General features: G+C 36.5%; 1 protein-coding gene across 1 annotated transcript in view; it reads right to left on the bottom strand.

Annotated features, from left to right (window-relative positions):
• The window catches only part of SVEP1 (sushi, von Willebrand factor type A, EGF and pentraxin domain containing 1), a 207,484-nt gene that overhangs the window by 84,186 nt on the left and 98,682 nt on the right, over positions 1-24,616 (bottom strand). Inside the window, exons 11-20 of the mRNA XM_003810882.7 lie at positions 24,088-24,219; positions 22,963-23,157; positions 21,352-21,473; positions 17,921-18,032; positions 13,867-14,031; positions 13,074-13,307; positions 10,654-10,815; positions 7,882-8,043; positions 984-1,145; positions 505-596 (exon numbers count right to left, since the gene is read on the bottom strand). Of these exons, the coding sequence (XP_003810930.3) occupies positions 505-596; positions 984-1,145; positions 7,882-8,043; positions 10,654-10,815; positions 13,074-13,307; positions 13,867-14,031; positions 17,921-18,032; positions 21,352-21,473; positions 22,963-23,157; positions 24,088-24,219 (1,538 nt within the window). The remainder of the gene's footprint in view (positions 1-504; positions 597-983; positions 1,146-7,881; positions 8,044-10,653; positions 10,816-13,073; positions 13,308-13,866; positions 14,032-17,920; positions 18,033-21,351; positions 21,474-22,962; positions 23,158-24,087; positions 24,220-24,616) is intronic.

Below are 24,616 nucleotides of genomic sequence, written 5' to 3'. Positions count from 1 at the left end.
TAACAACTAGTCTTGTAAAAAATATAAAGCATTTGGTTTAGCTATATTCTTAATTTATGTTTCTTAATTTTTAAGGACTCATACTTTTCCCCAAGAAATCTTTTTTTTCTGGCAAAGAAATTTAAATAATTTTCATGAAAGTTGGGTAACTCTGCCTGCCAATTAGAAAAGGCCTTTCCTTAAACCAAATTCTCTTACTCAAATGATGGGTTGTGCTTGTGGTAAGTGCTTATAGTGAATCAAAAGGCTCCCTGGATCTACTCATTCTTATTGCCAGGCATTTCTGGGAAAAACTCTTATTTTTGGTACTTAGAACATCTAATGTTGCATTTTGGGAATGTTCTAAACAGGAGTCATTGTAAATACAATTATTCATTTATAAAATTCATACATCTTGATTACTTAAAGTTTCAATCCTGGTCCTTTTCCTGTGTGTGATGTGTAAAATGACAAATTGCTTTCCAAGCATTCCACTACAGAAAATTTTATGCAAAATGAACTTGCCTGACTGCTGATTTCATGCCTCTTTTTAATATGTCCAAGAGAGGCAGGGGGCACCACACTTTCCTCTGCCGCTGAGAAAGTTGAACTAAAACCTAATCAATTAATAGAAAAACATGTCAGTGTGGCAAATATGCCAGTAAATGGACTATATCTAACACTATGGTCAAGATTCTGGTTGTCAGAGTGGGTAAAGCCACATATATTTTGTTTCACTTATATTTTAAAAAAGAAAACCGAGATGGATGGCATACATCATTACATCCTAGACTCTTAGAAAGAAATTTAGAAGTTATCAAGTTCAGTGTTTCCAAAACAAGACTCTGTGTCATGGTCATCAATAATACCTCAGAAGGACAATTTAACAAGTCCAGATGCCCAAATCCACCGAAAATAGTAATATTCAGAACTGAAGCTACAACAGAGACAGGGAAAAGTAAATGTCCAACATAGGATTACATAAGAAATGAAGTTCATCTTACTTGAACATTCTGTGATGGATCTGGAACCAGCGAATGGGGTAGTTCCATAAAAGGGACAGGCCAGGCAGAAGGCCTTCCCTGCATTAGGTTGGTAATAGTCACGAGGACATGGGTGACAGGGCATTAACCCAGAACGTGAGAATTTTCCTTCTGGACAAGGAACTGCAGAGGTAAAAACAAATCATATGTGCATATAAAGTAACAAACCCTACATTTGAAAGAAGTGATTTAATCTGTGCATATAAGAAACCTACTGAATTATCTATATAATCTCTTCCATATATTTAATACCCATACCATCTTATCACCCAGGTAAATGTTTTGTTGGGTCTCCTTCCTGTCTTTAGTAACACATGTTAATTTAATAAAGTTTAGAATTGGCCATATAATTGTATTCTGATTTTTCCACCTAACACGATATCATAAGTGTTTCCCAAATCATTCCCCCAGATTATTGAATAGTATAGATTTTAATAAAAATAAAAATGTTGCATCTCATTGACAGACCATGATTGATCTAACATTTTTTTCTACTATTGGATATTTAGATTGTTTTCATTTGTTTGCTATTATAAATAATGCTGAAGTAAATTTTTTGCATAAATCTTTGTATTTAGCTCTGATTATTTCCTTGGGATAATAGTTGACTTTGAGTAGTTGAATTAGAATAATTGGATTTGAGTAGTTGAATAGTTAGGTCTAAAGATTTGAAAAGATTAAAGCCATTGATATATAGTGCCAAATCATTAAAAAAATAAGTCGTTCCAATTTATACTCCCATTAGTAGTGTATGAAATCACTCTTTTCACATGCTCTTCAGCATTGGTATTATTAAATTTTTTTTCCAATTTGAGGGTGAAAACGGAATTAGTTATTTTAATTTGCATCTTGATGATAAATGAAGTTGCTTTCTTCTACTTATTAGAAATTTTATTTCTCCTGAATAGTCTATTATTTATGGAGGTTATGATTATTTTATATATTAAGAATATGAATCCTTTGACACACTTAGACTAATTATTTTTGCCAGTTTGTGCTTTGCCTGTTAATTTTAACTGCTTTCATGACCAAGTAATTATGACTCCTCCTTATTTAACACTACAATAATATAAGGTAATATATTTACCTATGAGAGGTTTAGCGAAATCAGTAGTTTTATCGTTAGTATTTTTATTGGCTATTTTCTAAGTAATATGAATTGTAATTTGATTTTTTGACACAATTATTTTTCAGAAAGATGGTTTAAAATGTATAAATATTTGGAATATGCTTTTTAAATTAATTTCTGTTTTTAATCATCTTATGGTCAGATAATTTATATTGCATAACTAATTGCTACCTTTTGAATTTTATTGAGACTTTTTTGTTCATTATATCTACAGATAAAAATAATAAATACTTCATTAAAAGTGTTATCACAGTAGAGTAAAAAGTATAACATGTATTATTAGTTCAGCCTTATCAATCATGTACTGTAAGTTTTCTGTGTCCTTACTGATTGCCTACATGATCTTTATAAATTCAAAGGAGTGGTGGGGTATGGTGGCTCATGCCTGTAACCCCAGCTCTTTGGGAGGCTGAGGTGGGCGAATCACTTGAGGTCAGGAGTTCCAGACTAGCCTGGCCAAAATGGCGAAACACCGTCTCTACTAAAAGTACAAAAATTAGCCAGTGTGGTGTCAGGTACCTGTAATCCCAGCTACTCAAGAGGCTAAGGCAGGAGAATTGCTTGAACCCGGGAGGCAGAGGTTGCAGTGAGATGAGATGGCACCCACTGCACTCCAGCCTGAGCCATGGAGTGAGACTCCGTCTCGAAAAAAAAAAAAAAAAATTCAAGGAAGGTATTAAAATCTTCCATGAAAATTTTATTTTTACAATTTACCATTGTGAGACATACAGATTTTGAAGTATTTTACTGCTGTTATTTGATGACAAAGCTTTATTATGACTAACTTATACTGCTTGTGAATTACGTAAAAATAACTCTTTTCTTCCTCATGTGATGCTATTGGGCTTTGAATTGAACTTTTTCATAAATTCCCTTTACCACCCCTACCCCTACCTGCTTGTTTTTTGTATTCATGGGTCTGGAAATCTTATTATTTTTAACCTTTCACCGTCATTTGTGTTAGGCTTTTTGTAAATAACATTCATTTGAGAATTGCCATTTAACCAAATCTGAAATTCTCTTGCCATTAACGAGTGGAATATTAACAAAATTTAAAATGGCCTCAAACATAAAACAAGCTCGGGTTTTCCTCCATGATGTTTTGTTGCATTTAGCAGAGGGCAGGGGAACAGAGCACTCATGACTTAATTCTTTGGTTGGGGTTTTAGACAGCAACCCAAGTATGAATTCAGGTTGGGTGTGTCCTTTCCTTGGGTGAACTGGCATCATCTGGATAGATATTAAAGCCATTATAAACTGAGAAAACTATTAAAAATGCTAAGACTTGTCTGCATAAATGTAAATATGGAAGACAGAACACAAAAAGTAGCTACTCAGGATGTCAGCATCCTTATCATTTAGGGTTTGGTGTCCTTATAATAAAAATAGTACAGCAGAGATAATTAGTAGTATGGCTGAAAAGTTTAGAGATGGACTGAGGTTCAAGGGAGCAGGGTATGCCATGTCATAGCATCTTTTTTCAATTGATTTGAGAAAAAACAAAGCATTTGTGATAATCTCAAGACATTTAGATCAAAATTTTAAAACAAAAATAGCCAAATTTTTTGCTAAAGAGCTCTTTTACCCAATTAACAAAAGAGCTCAATGAAGAGATGGTAATTCAATCAAGAGATGGCAGAAAATATCATAGATTTTTATGCAAATTTAGAAAAAATATTTCTTGCAGGTTTGGTCTTTACATGCATAAAATTTACATTTTTAAACTGTATCTTTATTTCACTAAGAACAAGCTAATTTACTCTTTGATTGATAGATCTCAGAGTGCTAGGTAGAGCTCTGTTATTCGCACAAACTGTAAACTTGCTTAGTTTAAAATGGGTTTCCTCAATCTCAAGTTTCCAAAAGTGATTGCCTATTTGGAAAAGGTAACTTACACACAGCTAATTAGTTAACTGAAAGCATCAATCTTCTGCTGGTAAAAGTATAAAACTTTTGTTTGAGAGAATATCTCTGAGTATGTATGAAATGTTGAAAAGATAAATTCCATCAGTAAAACTCAAGATGCTATAATGAATTAAACTTTTTTTACATATAATTTTCAGCACAAAGATGCTCAAAAAGAAAAGATGTTTATGCCCCTAGAAACTAACAGAAGGTAAAAAATTGTACTAAGATGTAATAGTAATAAAATACTAACATTAAAAATAAATCTATTAGCTTCTAAAAATACCCAACTCATCATTGTAATGTCTATACTTTTTAGCATAGAAAATATAAAATAAATTTGCATGTGCAATTTTATTAGTTTAAGTTATTGTCCAAGGGCAGACAGTTGTGTTCAGAAATATATTTTCCTGCAGTGGTCAATTAGCATTTAATAGAGTATTTATATATGTAGTAAACATATATACACACACACACACACATATATATGTATATATAAACATACATATATACATAATAGTGGCACTATCTAGTATGTAATACTAAACATGTACATGTACATACACACATAAATACGCAATTCCTAATGAACTAGTGTCATGAGAAAAGAGGGGTGAATGTTTCATTTTGATTCTTGGCCAAAGAAACTAGTCTCCCAGTCAAGAAAAATGCAACAAAACCCTCTTTTCACCTCCTCTATTGGAGACAGACAGAGAGAGAGAGAGAGAGAGAGAGAGAGAGAAATAATCTAAGTATGCCAAAATGATATTAAAATCAAATGACAAACAGTGCATGGAAATGACCAGGAAAAAAATGTCATATCACTTGTGCTGTTCTCTGACAGTGTTAAGGGCAACACATATAGACCTGGAGCCAAGTGGATTTTGCCTTTTCAATGGGTTTTCTGACTATGATTAATAATACTATATTGTATACTAGAAATTTGCTAAGAGAATTTCAGGTTCTCTTACCACACACACCCAAAGAACGGCAACTATGTGAGATGATGTATATGTGCATAAGAATATCATAACGTCATTTTGTACACCTTAATTATAGATCATTTTGAATAAATAAATCAGTTTCCTAAGATGAGGTCAGAGGTCAATGACTTCCTGAGCCTCCTTTTAACTTCATCCTGGAGAGTCAGGGTGAAAGGTGGTGTCATCCTAGTCTAAACATCATCTTTTCTTCTCCTATAGATCATATATTAACAACAACAACAACAAGTACCTATTGAACTTATTCTTCTGATGAAAATCATTTTTAATGAATGAAAAATTTCAGACTCTTTAGTGTGTACCTACAAATCCAAGAATATGTAATAACCTAAGAAGGTATAAAAAGTAAAATGTACAAAGAATATATTACTTTAACTAATATACTTTGTGATACTTAAATATGATTGCTATCTTGAATAATAATATTTTAAGTGCCACGTGATAGAGAAATGCATAAGCAATGTCTTAACACAAAATAAGATAAACAGTACACTATAAAAATAAATCAATACTGCTAGAAAATAAATCAGTAATAAAAATAATAAATCAATACCAAAAGAGAAAATAAAGAAAAAGGAAGGAAAGAAAGAAAGGAAGAAAAAGAAAGGCCGACGAAAGAAAGGCAGGCGAAAGAAAGGCAGGTGAAAAAAAAGACAGAAAGGCAAAAGAGAGAAAGAGAAAGAAAGACAAAAGCAAGCAAGCGAGAGAAAGTGAGAAAGGAGTTAAAAACTAACAAAAAATATATATAAGGGACCGTTTTAGAACTTGCACACATTTAAGTTTAAAATAAAATGTTTATCCAGCACCGCAGAAGAATGTTAACTTTTGTCATTCCTAATTCCCACTCATGACAAGCAGAATGTGGTTAAACTTATGCTAGGAATATTAGGAGAGTAGGGCCAAAAATTTAGAGATTTTTTGGGAATTATAACTCCTTAATTATAATAATTTAGTATTAGACAAACCTCAAGGTTTATTTAGAAAGCTAAAAAAAAATTGTCAAATGTGAACTTGTTTCACTATAAAAATCCTAGTTGCTTTTGTGGTTGGAGGAAGTGGGCAGGAAGAGAGAATTTTTTACTGTGGACTTTCTGCCAAAATTATTTCTTATATTGACAAAAGAGTCTCTAGCAGATCTATTTCAATCAGAATGTGAAGGCTTGTGAGACTTTTAATTAAAAGATCCAAAGCTGGTATTATCCAACAGACATGGTTTATGAGTTTCAGTTAGGCCCTAAATTTTCTTCTCAACTCTTCAGTGAAACTATTAGGTTGATGAATATTACTTGCCCAATGCCTCAGGTCTCAGACTTATATCTACCTTGATCCTACTAGACTGAGATAATTTAAACAGATGGAGTATATATAAACCTATAATTCAGAGTGTGTTTTGCCTGTTTCCTTTTCTCCCAATGCACTTATGAGGACTACAACTTCCAAGATGCAATGCTGGAAACGCCCCTTCCTGCCCTTGCACATTAACTTTTCCTACGTCTTGTTTACTGGTGATCTCTCTCTAACTGGATGAAGTTAAGCATGGCTGGGTGCAGTGAGAGTAGGAAGTGTGCCTATGTGTCTCTGTGTAGCCTGAGAGAAGTAGGGAACCAGTAGGTTGGCTTCTTAAAAACATCATTCAATGTGGGAACAGCTTCTTCATTTCTCAGTTGCCATAGACCTTAGGTTTTTAAATAAAACTATAGAGGTAGGATACACAATTAAAAAAAAAATCTTTCATCAAGGAATGTTTGTTAGGTTCCCAGTGAGTAGCAGAGGTAGGCCAACAACCTTTTATTTTTAGTCCAGTTCTATTGACTTTGCAAATTACAGTAGTTGCAATTTTTTGGAATTTCTGGAAGTAGGCTGACCTTGACTGTCAGTCCTAATTTCATTGTCATTCTAAGTTTTCATCTTTTGTTTCTGTTTACATGTTCATGAGTATTTTGCTGGAAAACATCCCTCAGTAGGGATGTTAGTCAGAAATACTGAAAAATTGGAACTCTAATCTTTTTTTTTTTCTATTTAAACCAGTGGTTCTCAATGTGTGGTCCCTGGACCAGTAGAATCAGCATTACTTGAAACCATTTGCTAACAGAAATATGAATTCTCAGACCCCTCCCCAGACCTACCAAATCAAAGACCCTGGAGGTAGGGCCTCACAATCTGTCTTAAAAAGCTCTCCATGCTGACATTTGAGAACCAAAATTAGTGGCTCTCATATTTTCCTAATCACTTCAAATAATCACCTGGAGAAACTTAAAAAAAAAAAAAGAAAACCAATTCCCAGCCTCTACTCAGACAAGTTAAATCAGAATCTCTGGGAGAGAAGATCAGGTTTCAGTATTTTAAAAATACCCATGTAAATGTGAAGATGATTCTAATGTGCTGCCTTACTGAATAACTACTCACGAAAACCTTCAACTCGTAAGGAATGAAATTCATAATCCACAGAATAAAATATTTTTAGAGTTTCAAGAAACACTAGACAGAACTTCACTTTATAAAGGAGGGAATGAAGTTCCTAGTTTAGATATATTTCTACCATATCACGAAGCCACATGTTTATTACTGTATGAGGCCTGGGACCAAGTCTTGTACTTCTTTTGTGTTCCTAACCCAGCCCGGTGTTTACACGGCAGGTATTTATACCTAAGTGTTAACTGGCTGAGAAAAGAAACTAAACAAACAAAAAAACCTTTTTATGAAGAGACAGTTATTTCCATTCTGTGCATAGAGTAGATGTATGTTTTTGCGGAAAATATGCCACTCCTTCATGCATAGAACCTAGTAGGTTTAAAGAAATATCAATGTCTAAGGCTTTGATAACCTCCACATGCAGAAATGTTCACGGCTCCTCTTTTCACAGTTGAGGTGTTTTCTGGACACGAGAGGCAGCTCCGGGAACCAAATTTTGGCTGATAAGTGCCCAGTGGACACGATTCACAAGTCTCAAGTCCACTGTATGAGTAGGTGCCTTGTTTACACTGAGCTGAAAAGAAAAAGGTAATATTACTATCAATAATGATATTAAGCTGCATAAAATTAGCACTGTGCGGGATAGGGTTTTCTGCACTTTAGTTTAGGACAGAAGGACAGAATGAGGGACCCAGAGAGCTCTTTCTCCTGTTAGCTAAGCATACACATATTGTGGCACCACCATGCTTCTCTATACTAAGTTTTAGACTGTTTCCATTTACTTCCATTATGACCTTTTACAGTGTTTGACGCATAGAACACGTTTAATAAATAGTTGTCGAATGAAGTTAGAAATACGTAGCACAGAAGGACACTATGATAGGAACAAGTTGTACACTGGGAATTTGTTCATGTAGAAGTTCTCAATATGTACACTGTTATCCTGAGTGGCAGAAACAAAACCCCAAACCTAGCTAGAGCCTTATAAACTACTCTGAAATCTCTGCTTTAAAAAAGAACTGGCTGCTCTAAATAAGAACCGGCTCTGCTACCTCCTCCTACCTAGACACGCCATTTCATCCAAGGGCCAGTGGGGAGTAGAACATAAAAGCAGACATACCTTCATGCCCAGAGAGGTGAAGCAGCTTGCTAAAATTCATAAGGATGATTTGTAGAAGAACAGGACTTTGGCCAGATGCCCTGACTCCCAGAGTACTGGCCTTTCTTTCTGCTTTTGACCTCCAAACAACTCTCCTTTTCACCATTGCTAACATGTTTAGCGCATTTCCAATTACGTAGCACTGCTCTAGAGTTTACATCAGTCATTAAACACCCACACCTGCATTCAGAACTATGGCAAAGAAGCACACTTTTGAAATTCCTTCTTTTAGGCATGTCTTGCTGTAGCCTTAATTATGAGAGAAAACGTTTCCATCAGGAACTCTTACTGAGAATAATAGTGAAAATATTTTGAAAATATTGAATATTTTAGTAGCAAGAATATGTGCACATGTGCCTGTAGTTATTCATTTCCAAGTAAACTGAGAACTGATCTCATCACATCAGACACTATTCTAACAAAAAGCAATCCAATAATTGCAAAGTGTCATGAGACTTCTTTCCATTAATTAATGTGAGATTCAAGAAAAGAATCCAGCTGATAGATATAGTTTGGATGTGTGTCTCTGCCCAAATCTCATGTTGAAATATAATCCCCAGTGTTGGAAGTGGGGCCTGGTGGGAGGTGATTGGATCATGGGGGTGGATTTCTCATGGATGGTTTAGCATCATACCCCTGGGGCTGTTCTAGTGATAGAGTTCTCGTGATACCTCGTTGTATAAAAGTATGTGGCATCTCCCCTGTCTTTTTTACTTTTTTTTTTTTTTGAGATAGGGTCTTGCTCTGTCCCTCAGGCTGGAGTGCAGTGGTGCGGTCATAGCTCACTGCAGCCTCCACCTCCCGGGCTCAAGCAATCCTCCCACCTCATTCTCCTGAGTAACTGGAACTACAGGTGTGCACCACCATGCCTGGCTAATTTTTGTATTTTTTGTAGAGACAGGATTTTGCCATGTTGCCCAGGCTGGCCTTGAACTCCTTGGCTCAAACAAACTGCCTGCCTCAGCCTCCCAAAGTGCTGGGATTACAGGTGTGAGCCACCATATATACCCCCCTCCCACCCCAACCCCCTGCCTTGCTCCTACTTTCTCCACGTGACATGCCTGCTCCTTATTTGCCTTCTGCCATGATTGGAAGCTTCCTAAGGCCACCCCAGAAGCAGATGCTGCTATGCTTCCTGCATAGCCTGCAAAACCATGAGCCAATTAAAACTCTTTTCTTTATAAATTACTCAGTCTCAAGTAATCCTTTATAGCAATGCCAGAATGGCCTAACACACCAGGCTAACTGATGAATGTGGATTGGAGTTTGACTTAGAGACAGCAATGGAATATTTCCAAAAGGAAAGCTAAATGGACTTCTTTAAAGTGGGGGAAACACTCAGGTAATATTTTATGTAAAAGAAAGAAAAAATAAATAAATAAAATTGCTTTCTGTATACTATTATTTCATTTTATTTGCCACTTAGATTTCAGGACTGTGATGGGGCTTAGAACATCCTACCCCTAAATATCATACCTTGCCTTGGCATACTGAATATTTCAAGCCGAAGGAAATTTGAGAAAACCATAGAAGCAGGGAAGTGTCTCTGAACTTCTGCCTTTCTTTCCTTTAAGAGATCATAAAACCTAGAAATAATTCTTGGACCTTCCCCTTTGAAGCAGACTGTAAAACCCTCATGTGAGAAATGCCCACCCTATACTCAGAGGAAAAGAATATTCTTAGCCCTGAAGACACAGGGACACATTGAAGAATCGGAACAAACAAGACTTGCTAAGCTCCACCTAGCTTATTCCCAATAGATCATTCTTCTCCACAACTATCCTCTTCTTTATCCAATTTAGCATAAAAATATACAGGTTTCCCTGATTCATTTCTGGAGGCTCCCATGTCACCTAAAACTTATATTGAATAAATGTGTATGCTTTTCTCTTGCAAATCTATCTTTTGCCACAGGGGCCTCAGACAAGAGCCGAGTGTTGGGTGAAGAAAGTAAATCTTTCTTTCCCCCAAAAAGGGAAACAAAAATTGGGCTGCTTCTAGTTGAAATGTCTAGTAAGCCTCTACCTTTACAATCAGAGATGTTTCTTGAATGGATATATTCCGTGTACATCCCAGAGGGGCAAAGCTTGCACTCAAGTTGCCCTTCTTCATCTTGATAGGATCCGATCCGGCAGCTTTCACAGGTGAAATGTTCCAGATTATAATAGGTTCCCAAAGGGCAATTGACTACAGAAAAAGCAAACAGGAAACACTGAATAAACTACAATGGTGGAACACACTGGGCTTTTTTTTCCTAAGACATGAAAGTAATAAAGCATGCTTGAAGGTGCTATTGTTTATGGGTTAAATTTTACGGCCAGAGGCTTATTCACAAGGTAAACCTTTCAGAAATATATTCCCAGGAACCAACAGTAAGACATTCGTTTATTTTTTAAAGATAAAGCAAATTCTTATTGACCAAGCTTAAGGCTTATATAATGGGGGTTTAAAAGTGTGGGTTAAAGCTGTGATAAGCCAGATCATCACGGGAAAGACAGTTAACAAAGAAAAAGCTGATGGAGAAAAAAGGAAAAAACAGTTAGTTAGGTTCCTTTGAGGATTTCAGATACAACAAACATTTTCTTAGTTGTTTCTCTGAATGCTTCCCCATTGAAACTGACTGCTTGTCAGTTAGCACCCTCCTTTTCTTGAGATTTGGTAGGTTTGGGGTGGCTCAGAAATTCTGAGACCAAAATACAACATTAAACTGAAAAGCCTGCTACCAAAGTTAATATCCTTAATGGGGAAGACACTTGAGATTAGTACCTAGGTGATTCTGAGATGTTAAAAAGTGTGTAATAATTACCCATGTACTTGTTAAACACGCAGATTTCAAGACCCCAACTCCAAATGCATTAGTCCTAGGATGGGGCCTGAGTCAAGATGCACTTTACAAGCATTTTATGTGATGCAAGATCACACTGAGAAATGAGAAACACCGCTCAACGTGATTCCTAATTTTTACTCACAAGGTGGGGAGGAAACAAATGCAGGCTTAGAACAACAATTTTAATGTGCTTTTGATGGGCTGAATTTGTCACACTATAAAAAACCCAACGGAGCTCTTCGACTAGCAATAAGAACTGTGGAAGAAGGGCACAAGAACCCACGTTTATGGAGAGATGAACGTAAGATTCATGCCATTCGGTTCAGCTGAGTGTACACAGTTCCATTACAGGAGATTTCCTTATCTATAAATGATGATTTCTTTGGGGAACAGGCTGGAATTGACCCAGATCATGGCAGTCTAGAATCGGGCTTAAAAGTTAAGGGGTTTGGAGTGGGGAGGGAGAATAGGGAGTGACTTTAATGGGCATAGAGTCTCCTTTGAGGGTGATGAAAATGTTTTGGGAAGAGAGGTGATGGTTGCACACCATTGTGAATGTACTTCATGCCATTGAATTATACACTTTAAAATGGTTAATTTTATGTTATGTGAACTTCACCTCAATTAAAAAAAAAGCTAAGACTCGTGTTGGCTGCCTGGATGGGAATTTTTGCCACACTACTTACTGTCTTATTTTATTTTTATTTTTGAGAGAGTATCTCACTCTGTTGCCCAGGCTGGAGTGCAGTGGCGCAATCATAGCTCACTGCAGCCTTGACTTCTGGGGCTCAAGTAATCCTCCCACCTCAGCCTCCCGAGTTGCTGGGACTACAGGCATGTGCCATCATGCTTGGCTAATTTTTGGGGTATTTTTTGTAGACAAAGGGTTTTGCCATGTTGCCCAGGCTGGTCTCGAACTCCTGGGCTCAAGTGATCCTCCCGCCTTGGCCTCCCAAAGTGCTGGGATTACAGGCATGAGCTACCGAGCCTGGCCTCCACTTACTGTCTTCATATATATATAGAAAAATAAATATATATATATATTTATTATACTTTAAGTTCTAGGGTACCTGTGCACAACGTGCAGGTTTCTTACGTATGTATACATGTGCCATGTTGGTGTGCTGCACCCATTAACTTGTCATTTACATCAGGTATATCTCCTAATGCTATTCCTCCTCACTTACTGTCTTAATGGGTAAGTCTTACGGGCAAATTCTTAGCCTCTCTGGCTTCAGTTTTCTCATCCGTAAAATGTGTTTAATAATAATGGTACCTCACAGAGGTGCTAAACAGGATTAAACATGACTGGTGCTCAGCTGGAATACAGAAGTGGTCAAAAAGTATTCATTATTATTATTGGAGCTGTTACTGAAAGCTGTGAGGTCTAAAGATCTTTAAATAAAAATCAGATTTGAGTCCCTCCCTGAACTAGATTTCCTGTCCCTACCAACAGTAGTTCCTTAGACTCTTGAGACAAAATAGTAATAATAACAACCACACAACAAGAGCAAAATATGTTTCATTTCAATATACCTTTATAGTTGTAAAATGGCTACACCCATCTCATTTGACCCAGTATGCACCAAATATTTTTGATCACAGGGAACAGTCTTACCACACATACGCCCTCTCAGCACTGAGCCTGGTCTGCAGAAGGGGGAAGCCTTTTTTGTTTCTAATGAATTGCTGTCGGCTATAAGTATTTCTGAGGCAAGCTGAAAGGAATACATGGGGTCTTTGTTGAGAGTCCTTTTCAGTTTATTTGTGATAGTTTCCAATGTCTGAAGGAGTCGTTGCTGATTTTCCCATTCAAGGGTATCATTTCTTTCATCGGGTAATGGCACACTAGCTGAGATAAAAACAAAATAAAACACAACACAAACACATGGTGTTTCAGAAAGTCATTTGTAGTTAATTTTTTACCAAATAGAAATACTTAAAATCTTTTAGTATAATAAGTGGTCTATAGAAAAAAAATAAAAATCTTTCAGGAAAAATTAATTCAAAATAAATTTAACCACTATTTAGTGAACAACTAAGTAAGTACACAGATAAGACTAAGAACTATACAATTTGTTTCAGTCCTCTCAGATGCTAAATCTATATCACCTTTTTTGGGAGTTCTTTATTATAACATAATAAATTCCTGTAAATTCTTGCATTTTAAAAGCGCACCTTAATCATGCCAAGATGAGAACGAAGTAGGGTGCTTTTCGCCGTGAGACCTACAAAAGACATCTATGATACTGACAGCAAAAGATGACAAGGCTTAGTTAACTGTGCTTTCCCTAATTCTCAATTCCAGAGTCATTTCCTAATAATGATAACAAATGGAAGATTTGAGAAGCAGGTTTCCAACCAAGAATTTTCCATAATATTGCTTTTTCAAATAGACAGTTTATCCTTACCTGTGATGTTAAAAATTAACTTAATTTTATAGTCAGATAATGGGGCACTTCTTTTAATCCGTGATGACCTGGCATTGCCGATGCTTGTGGCTGTTTCTTGCACAGTGTCCAGGAAGTCATCGTAAGAGTAATCCAGCCTATTAGCTGCACCCCAGCCACCTGGTCCTGGATAGTTGGGGCAGAGACACAAATGATCACATAGTTGCTTTTTTGTCAGCGTTTAGGTTCTAATGTTAAGCCACAAGTGAAATTACACTTGACCATTTCCTCCAGTGCCCATAATATACTGCATACAGGGTTTGGTCTACAATGTTATATATGTTGTAATTTTTGGTCACTTCATATTTAATACAGATTACCAATGAATAATACTAAAAGAAGAAAGAAAAGTCTCTATGGAACTACCAGGGCATTTATACCACTGTTTGAGTTAATAGTTAATTATTTTAGCTTTAGAGGTAAATTTTAGAGGTAAATAAGAGCTGGGTGCAAAATTCTAGTCAATTTCTATTTCTTTGCAAGGCTTTCTCCAATCCTTTCTTTTTTTAAAATTGGCCTTATAAACTATTAATATACATAAATAGATCTCCTCTCATGAAGATTACTCAAGATGCTTTCATCATATTTTAAAGGTAAGGGTAGTTTTCAAAGGCAGCACATAAGTTAAATGATTCTATGATACAACCACACTGGAGGCAACAAGGGTACATGGAATTCTCTAGATGCCCTTGATATCACTGTGATTAACTGCATGGGTTCAGATTGTGGCTTCTCGATGTAGGCTGCTGTATAATCTTAGTCAAGTTACTTTCATCTTTCTGAGCCTCAGTTTCTTCATTTATAAATTGAGATGATTCTTACCTGATAGATTTGTCTGTGGGTGGATTAAATGAGACAAAATATATAAGCTGTCAAACTCAGTATTTGACTTATTATAAAACTATATTAATATTATTCTGGCCATTCTATTGTTTTGTTATGTACTTTAGACAATAATTTATATTTATATAGGCCTCTCCACTTAAGTAAATTGTTTTGTGAACTTTTTGGCTTTATTTATGCTTTGGCTATTAAAATTAACTGGGATTAATATCTTCTTTTTACTTAAACATTTTCTCCACAAGCATTAAGTAGCTGTTATAAAAAAAATGAGCAAAGAGAAAAGTATTAAAAATTACTACAATTCTACCACATAGAAATAATCACCATGAACATTTTAGGTAAGCTTTTTTCCCACTATGAATGTATAAATATACACACAGATATACATTTATGCATATGTGCATACATACATATACACACACACAAACCTGGAATAAAAACAAACAACACACTTTTAACAAAACAAGATTATACTATGTATGTATTATTTAGTAATCTTTTTCAAATTTTATGGCATTTCTATGTGAAATGGCCACATAATACTCTCTTGTATGGTACAACACAAACAACCTACAGTTTCTATTTTTAGACTTTTAGGTTATTTCAAATGTTTAGAATATCCTTGCACATACGGTATTTAATCAAATCTAAGATACCATCGGTTAGAAGATACATCCCAATTTCAGGTCTAAAGGAAAAATATGCATCTCAAAATTTATGAAATGTAGTACATATTTGCACAATGGCATGATTTTTACCTTGAGAAATATTCTTAGAAATGAAATTTCTGGGTCTAAGTGCATGGGCATTTAAAATCCTTTAGATACATATTGTCAAATGCCCTCTTAATTTCTCCTTTCTATACAATGTATGAATATGATTTTTTCCCCTACATTCTTGCCAACTGTGGGTATTATAATTCTTGTTTGTTAATCTGACAGGTCAAAAATTGCATTTCACTTTAGTTATTTTATTTTTTGAGATGGAGTTTTGCTCTTTTTGCCCAGGCTAGAGTACAATGGCATGATCTCAGCCCACTGCAACTTCCACCTCCCGGGTTCAAGTGATTCTCCTGCCTCAGCCTCCCGAGTAGCTGGGATTACAAGCACGTGCCACCATGCTCTGCTAATTTTGTATTTTTAGTAGAGATGGGGTTTTACCATGTTGGCCAAGTTGGTCTCTAACTCCTGACCTCAGGTGATCTGCCCACCTCAGCCTCCCAACGTGCTGGGATTACAGGTGTGAGCCACCTTGCCTGGCCTAGTTTTAATTTTATATTACATGATTATTATGAAGTCAACTTGATTTTATTATATTTACTGGTTGCTTATTTTTCATACATTATGACCTTCCAAGGCATGGTTATAAATGTTACACCGATCTTGTGACTTTCTACTGGGAATACATTTGGGGAGCAATGCTTGTTTTTAGGACCACAGGATCACATGTGCCACCTGCCCATGCTTTTTTCTCAAGAACTGCCATTTGGACCCTTATTAGGTGACAAATATCGCTCATCTCATAGACTTGTGATGACAACTGACTCTCTCTAGGTGTAACCTTGTGCCCCCAAAACCTACCGCAACAATCTGGGAGGGGAAACCTGGATCGTGTTTAACAGAAGAGGGTTGATTATTCTAGATATGTTACTGACAATGCCACCTTACTTTTTCCTATCTAAAACCTTAATTTCCAAAATGTTCACTAAAGTGCTGTACATAATAGTAAACAACCGAAAATAACCCAAAATCTACCAATAGGAAACTATTTCTATAAATTATGGTAAACTGATCGATGGGATAATATGTGGCTATTCAAACTGTACTGAAGTAGGATATTTAGTGAATAAAAATGTCCTCAATACAATGTTAACTAAGAATTTGTGATCAAAATAGCATCAGTATATACACAATAAGCAGTTTTATATATATAATAATATGTATATATCATAGTATGGTATATATACAGTATATATAGTATGGTATATATATGTGTATCTACATACATATATACTTATAAATATATACATGTATTAACAGTCTTATTTCTGGGGTTGTGGATTATCTTGATTTCATTTTTTGTTTTTAAGCATTTTAAAAATTGTGTAATAAACATATGCACAAATGATATTTAAAAAAATTTAAAAATCAAAAGCAACAGTCAACATCACTCTTAATGCTAAATCACCAAAAATATTACAGACATGACTAGTATTCGAAATGGAAAAGATGTCTGCCGTAATGCGAATTAATACTTACCATCTCATAACCTTCTAAACACATGACTTGTACTTATTCATTTGATGCTTAAAATGGTCACATGAGGTGAATACTCTTATATACCCATTTTATAGGTGAGGAAACTGAGGCACAGAGTGTGTTGATAGCTTGCTCAAGATCACACAGCTAGTAGGTAGTGAGGCTAGGATTTAGACTTAAGTAGTTGGTTGTAGAGTCCACGTGTTTAACCACTACACTACTTTGATAACAATATCATTATTATTATTATCTTTTTTTTTTTTTGATACAAAGTCTCACTTTGTTGCCCAGGCTGGAGTGCAGTGGCATAATCATGGCTCACTGCAGCCTCGAACTCCTGGGCTCAAGGGATCCTCCCACCTCATCCCCCTAAGTAGCTGGGACTACAGGTGTGTGCCACCATGCCTGGCAAAAAATAATCTTAATAAAAATGTTCAGAGTATACATAGAGAAAACATCAAAATTCCACTTAAAGATATATTAGACTCGAATAAATGGAATCTTAACATATTTTTGGTGAGGAATCTGAATATTTTACATGTGTAACTGTTTTATGTTAATGACTTCATTGTAACTTACACTGAATGCCATATAAAAGTTGCTGTTAGGACTTTATTACTATTCTCTTTTAGGACACATCAACATTTGAATTTTACCAGCATATGTGACTTAGTTTTCTTAGTTTTTGTCATTTTTAAGAATCCTGGCAAATAATTTTAAATAATTTATTTGTTACTAAAATTTGATATAACCTTAATGATCTTTCAGCACATTATCAAATTATTTAGCCATCCTAAAATACTTGATGAATAAATTAATAGAAGTTAATGTTTCTAGTTTGCCTCACTTTTCTGGAATTATTCTTATTTTGCAGATTAGTCTTGCCAACTACCGATGCCACAGAATTTAATTACCAATTGCAAAGCCATTTTCATAGTCATAATTATATTCTAGGCAATATTTTTTGGTCAGGTTCTCCTCCAGTCTGCAGTCAATGTCCTCTGCATCACTACAAAATGATGGGACCTGCAAGTAAAAAATGAAGAGGATAAAGTGTAAATCACTTTTCTGCATGCCTTGGAAAAACACTTTGCTCCCCTGGCCTTCACGTCTCCATCAGCAGGAGGGAAGGGAGGGCCCCAGAGCTCTGCACATTCCTCAAAGGGATTCTGACCCTCCTCCCCTGCAGCCTCTAACTGTCTGTTGGTCACCAGGATTAGTTTCACACCTTTTATCTCTGTTTATGTCACTCACCATAAGAAGCCCAGCGCTCCTGGGATATCTCCTGTCTCTAAACTTTGGCTATATGGCTCTTTGGAACCCTTTCTCTGACCCCATCTCCCACTCCTCTTCCCCAATCCCCCAAGCCTTCCTCTATGCCCTCTGAAGCTCAGTCAGTAATCAGCAAATCTGTTATTTTCTACCTCCTCTCTTTATGTTCTCTTCACCTTTGCCCTAAAACCTTTCCAATTTTCTGGAACATTTCCCAGAAAATATTCTAGAAATACTAGAAATTCCAGAATTCTGGAATTGGGGGCAGGCCTGAAGGTGGAGGAAGGTCCCTCTCACTCTTCATTGCTGTTTCCAGATCAAACTCCCTCACATCCCCTTAAAGGCTCACAGTTCTGAAGCTCATGCTGTCAACTCTACCACTCATTGACCCTTCTGGTGACAGTCACCTGCAGCATTTCCCCTCTGCGTCACTCCCTCATTCCAAGAACATTTGGTAACTGTCCCTGTTATAGTTCTTGGTGATTTCTATAGTCACCTAGCAAACTCTTCCATCTCCTTGGATTCTCAGTTCCTTTCCCTCTTCTCTCTTGTATTCCAGCCTTACTCTGTCACTCACTCCTGTAGTCATACCCTCAGACCTTGTCATTGTCAGAAACTGCACCTTCTCCTCTTCTCAGGAATCCAACAGTTCCTTGACTTCATCAGAATGTATAATCCATCGACCCTAGTGCCTCTCCTTTAGCCACTCATGTCTTCATGTCCTTGTTTACCCATCTAAGATTCCATGATCCAACACCATGGAATGTCTCCTCCCTTGCATGCCTCTTCCTCAATTTGTTTGCCTGGACAACACTTACCCTTGGTTAAATTAATCGTTCTGCTTCCCCACACCTGTACTACACAGTCAACTAAGGCTTGAGAAAAAATGTAACCCTGCTGGCTGCCAATCTTACTACATTTCTTTAGCATACTTATTCATCCTTTCTTAGAAAATTATTTTACACCACCTCTCTCTTCTTAAGCCTCCAACAACTCCTCCCCATTCTTACTCTCAGATGATCATTTTTTTTATGCCGATCAAAATTGAACTCAGAAAAGAGCCTCCGTTCACACACTTCCATCCCCATGAGTACCCAGTACCTGGACCTATGCCCTTGTATGCTCTGCCTCCTTGACTCTTCTCTTTATCCCACAATCTACTTCCAATGTATCAGCAAGTCCTACTGAATCTACTTTCAGAAGATATAAAAAAAATCCATTCACTTCTCACCACCTCCAGTGCCACCCAAGCCACCATCATCTCTTGCTTTCATTTCCTATGTGGTCTTCTTACTCTCTCCTACCCTCTCCTCCTAGAGCCCAAAGTCATCAGTAAGTTGTTCCCTCAAATGGCTTTCCATTTAATTAGAGTAAAAGGCAAAGATTTACAGTGACTTTCAAGGCTCTCCACAGTCTGATTTCTCTTCTTACCCCCATCTCCTCTTCCACATGTGATCTTTTTGACCATCTATCACTCAGCCTGTCATCTTCTCTACCTTTGCCACTCTGACATCTTTACGGGGGTTCAAACTCTGAAACACACTCCTGCCTCAGGGACTTTGCACTTGCTACTCCCTCTGCCTGGAACGCTCTTCCCCTAGATATGCTCGTGGCTCACTGCCTCATTCTTTCAGGTCTCTTCTCAAACAGGAACCTAGTGAGGCTTTCCCATCTTCTGCTTTATTTTATTCCATAGCATACGCCATCTGACATGCTACATATTTTCCTTGTAATTTGTTTATTGTTGGTCTATTCATTAACATGTAAATTCTATAAGCACAGGGAGTTTTGCCTGTTTATTCAGATCTAAATCCCTAGTGTCTAGAATAGGACATACTTACTAAATATTTATTAAATGAATACATAAGCATTTAACAGCACATTCTATTCCCTTATAGCATCTTTAACCTGCTACAATTTAGTGTCTGATAGACACTGAGTCTAACACACACAAAAATATTTAACATTTTAAAGATTTCTTCACCACTTTGGGGTGGAGTATAATTAGTATGAGTGTATTGTTGCCTTTCAAGTATAGGTCTATAGTAACAGAGGCCTAATGGGCGTAATATTTTCTTGGTTTGCTAGTAACAGTGACAACATTATTTCTCTTTTTGGAATTTGGTTTTATTGAATAGATTTAAATATAACGTTTTTACCAAGTGTTTTTGAATGGACATTCGTTAATATGTTAGGTGTACTTGTAACGTGCTTGGCATACAGTAAGCAGCACAATAAAATGTTAGCAAATAAATAAAGTGCTACCGAGTCTGCAGGGCATACAAATATGTATCTAGCATGGTTCCTGCCTTGAAGATGTTCAATACAGTTACATATATTGCTCTGTTTTCTTTTCTTTCTTCTTCTTTTTTTTTTTAGACAGAGTCTTTCTCTGTTGCCCAGGCTGGAGTGCATGGCGCGATCTAGTTCACTGCAACCTCCACCTCCCAGGTTCAAGTGATTCTCCTGCCTCAGCCTCCTGAGTAGCTGGGATTACAGGCACACATCACCATGCCTGGCTAGTTTTTTTGTATTTTTACTAGAGACGGGGTTTCACCATGTTGGCCAGGCTGGTCTCGAACTCCTGATCTCATGATCCACTCTCCTTGGCCTCCCAAAGTGCTGGGATTACAGGCGTGAGCCACCGCGCCTGGTCTGTTTTTTTAATAATTGTTGTAAGAGTCCTTTCTAAACAAAAATGCATCTTTTAAATCTTTTAAATGTACAATTATCTTTTAAGTGTCCAATTATCTTCTTATCATAAACAAAATACCACCTACAATGTTCGGCGTTTTTGTCAAACTTTAAATAATAAAGGCATTCTCCAACCATCCAGACCTTAAGCTTCTCTGACTTCCTAAGGATGTTTTTAAAGATTCAAAAATGTTTTAATGCATATTTACTTCTAAGTCATTCTAGAAGTTCAAAATCTATGAATAATTTTAAATATTAGGTACATGTCTGGATCACAAAGAAGAGGGAAATAGGATGAGAAATTGCAGTTGTAAATGACTCAGAAAGGTTATGAAAGCCTTATAAAAGAACACACAATAAATGACCACTATTGATGTACCATTTTTCCCAGGGTCGTCTCAAATGCTTCAGAAAACTTCTTCATCAGATCTGTGTCATCACAACGAGCTGCTTTGTAGAACATCTCAAAGGACTTGAACCCATGGTTTGCAAAACGTTTTTCTAGAAAATGTTGGACAAAACAGCTTCAGTTGGTTAGTGTTTTTAAAACAAAGATTTGACTTTCTATGAAATAATTGAAACTTAATGTTTTAATTCTAACATAATTTGTGGGATTGTTATAAAAACAAGAGATGACAGTTAAGGAGAGTTTCTAGGCATTAAATGATCATAATAAACCATGCACCAAGCAGCACTGGACTCAGTTATCCAGTGAAGAGTTTGCTTTTGATATATGATTCTTTATCTTCCATTCATACAAAAAGTGAGTATTTAAGGGAAGAAGATACATAAAAATTGTTTTCATTATATTCCTGGGAATTTTTGAAAAATCCTGGCTGGCTCAAAGTTGTTATATCTTATATAGCACATATAATAATTTTAAAAAATAGGCATTGAAACATTTCTAAATATTATTTTTGTGCAATCATATTCCTTGAAAGTGTAATTGTCATAAAGACAAATTTCTCCCTGGATCAAAAGCTTGCATGGTAGACTTTGCAAAATGCCCCTGAAGAATTCAGGGACCGTCTCCTACTAGCATCCCACCGTCTCAATCTGTGAAAGAGGTGAATGGTATTGTTTCTATTTACTACTGCAGTTTGGGGGGAAAATAGCTCTGTTAAGTGGGTTTCACATTTTTTTCCAAGACACTGGTATTTAAATTCCGTTTATGGTAGTGGATCAAAGATTCACTTCAGAGAATATTTATTTACACTAAATGAATACATTAGGTTATTTTTATAACAATGTATATTTAAGATTATAGAATAGTTTAAAATCTAAATCAAATATGAAGAGACTATGATTGACGTATTTTATTCCATCATGTATGTTAGATTTTATTTTAAAGCAGCTCTTCTGCACACTATGAGAGTTTTTTCTCTATTTTTTTTTTGTGCAACAGGGTCTCATTCTGTCACCCAAGCTGAAGTACAGTGATGTGATCAAAGTTCCCTGCAGTCTGGAACTCCAGGGCTCAAACGATTTTCCCAACTTAGCCTCCTGAATAACTGGGACCACAGGAGCACACCACCAGGCCCAACTAATTTTTTTTTTAAAATATTTTTGTAGAGATGGTAGGCTGGTCTCGAACTCTTGGGCTCAAGTGATCCACCCGCCTCAGCCTTCCAAAATGCTGGGATTACGGGTATACGTCACCATGCCTGGCCACTATGAGACTTGAAATTCATATTTACAGGTTCAGAATTACATATTGTCAAGTCTCCAGATATTTCTGATAAATAATGAGAGGGCTCAGATGGTTCTGCCTTAAACTGAATCTTGTCCTACAGCAATACAATCTATAATAAGACTTTAGTGACTAATATTTTAAATCCAGGAAAGAGTAATTCTCTTATTCACAAACATTTCAAATTCATGGCACCATTTTCCATTAATTCCTATCGTAAGGCAATTTTCCTCTTTAACACTTAGAAATGTACACACATTCACACACATTAAAGAAGTCTAGAATAAAATTAAAACTTACTGGCACAGTCTGGCCATTCAGTGGTATATGTTGGTTTCCAGACGCCATCTTCATAAGCACAATAATACTTGTCAGTAGACCCTTCTGTGAAATCATAGCCCTCCAAGCAAGTTAATGTACAGTTGACTCCAGTATTATCTGGAGTGCATATAAAATCCCCATTTACAGGTGTGAATGGAATTTCACAGGGAGAACCTGTGTAAAAAAAATTGTACTATTCATATATAGTGGTACAAGAAGCATAAATTAAATTCCAGGAGCTTAAGCAGAATTTTGAAAAGGACTCCTCCTGTCTATCGCTATTTCTAGAAAAGCTTTTACCATATGTCTTTAGTGCAGGAGAAGGACAACACATGCTTTCTGGTTCCTAGATTGACATACATTGAAAAGCTGTACCTATGTGTAATTAGAGGTTGTGCATATTTTTATAGAAAAGTTAAAGTACTTCTGACTTGGAGTTATTATTATTATTATTATTACTACTACTACTACTTTGAGACAGAGTCTTGCTCTGTCACCCAGGCTCGAATGCAGTGGTGCTATCTCGACTCACTGCAGCCTCTGCCTCCTGGATTCAAGCAATTCTTGTGCCTTGACCTCCTGAGTAGCTGGGACCACAGTCACATGCCACCATGCCTGGCTAATTTTTTTATTTTTATTAGAGACAGGGTTTCACTACATTGGCCAGGCTGGTCTCAAACTCCTGATCTCAAGTGATCCACCCGCCTCGGCCTCCCAAAACACTGGGATTACAGGCGTGAGTCACCATGCCCTGCCCTTATTTTTGACATTCCTTTAATAAAAACAAAAACTGGATAACATTGTGCAGCAAATATGTTTTCAGAATCTGTCTTCTCAAACATTTAAAATAGGATAATGTCAATAATACATTGTAACCTTAGAGAAAATGTTAACAAAATGTTAACTAAAGACTATTCTGGGAGAAAACATTTTTATCTATCACAAGGTCAAGGAATGACAATGGAAAACCTAAATAAAACCTGTCAGTCTTCTAACTGTAAAAATCTAATGCTTATAGCCTATTTTCTTTCATAAAACAGAGCACTATAGCAATGACATGTGTCAAATGTCAACTAGAATTCTGGGGGCTTATGAAGACAATACCTTTTATGACAATATGGATATCACATGTCCTGTTATTGCCTGAGGGGTCAGTGGCTGTATACTGTACTATAGTCTCCCCTTGAGGGAAAAGGTCTCCTTGTGTATGACTTCTGGTAATGACCAATTCAGCCCCTGGAAAGGAAAGAAGGCAGCCAATTTTTGGGTTGTATTCACAATATTTTTTTTTTGAAACAGTCTTACTCTGTTGCCCAGGCTGGAGTGCAATGGCATGATCTCGGCTCACTGCAACCTCCACCTCCCAGGCTCAAGCGATTCTCCTGCCTCAGTCTCCCAAGTAGCTGGGATTACAGGCATTTGCCACCACGCCCAGCTAATTTTTGTATTTTTAGTTAGAGATGGGGTTTCACCATGTTGGCCAGGCTGGTCTTGAACTCCTGACCTCAGGTTATCTGCCCACCTTGGCCTCTCAAAGTGCTGGGATTACAGGTGTGAGTCACCGCACCCAGCCTATAGTCACTTTATTAGTCTCTTATTTAATTTGAAGTTTCATGTCCTACTTATGCAAATC

The sequence above is a fragment of the Pan paniscus genome, chromosome 11 (genome assembly GCF_029289425.2).
Source record: "Pan paniscus chromosome 11, NHGRI_mPanPan1-v2.0_pri, whole genome shotgun sequence".
NCBI classification, from domain to species: Eukaryota; Metazoa; Chordata; class Mammalia; order Primates; family Hominidae; genus Pan; species Pan paniscus.
Note: the sequence above shows the minus strand (reverse complement) of the source record. Positions and strands in the feature narration are given on the sequence as shown.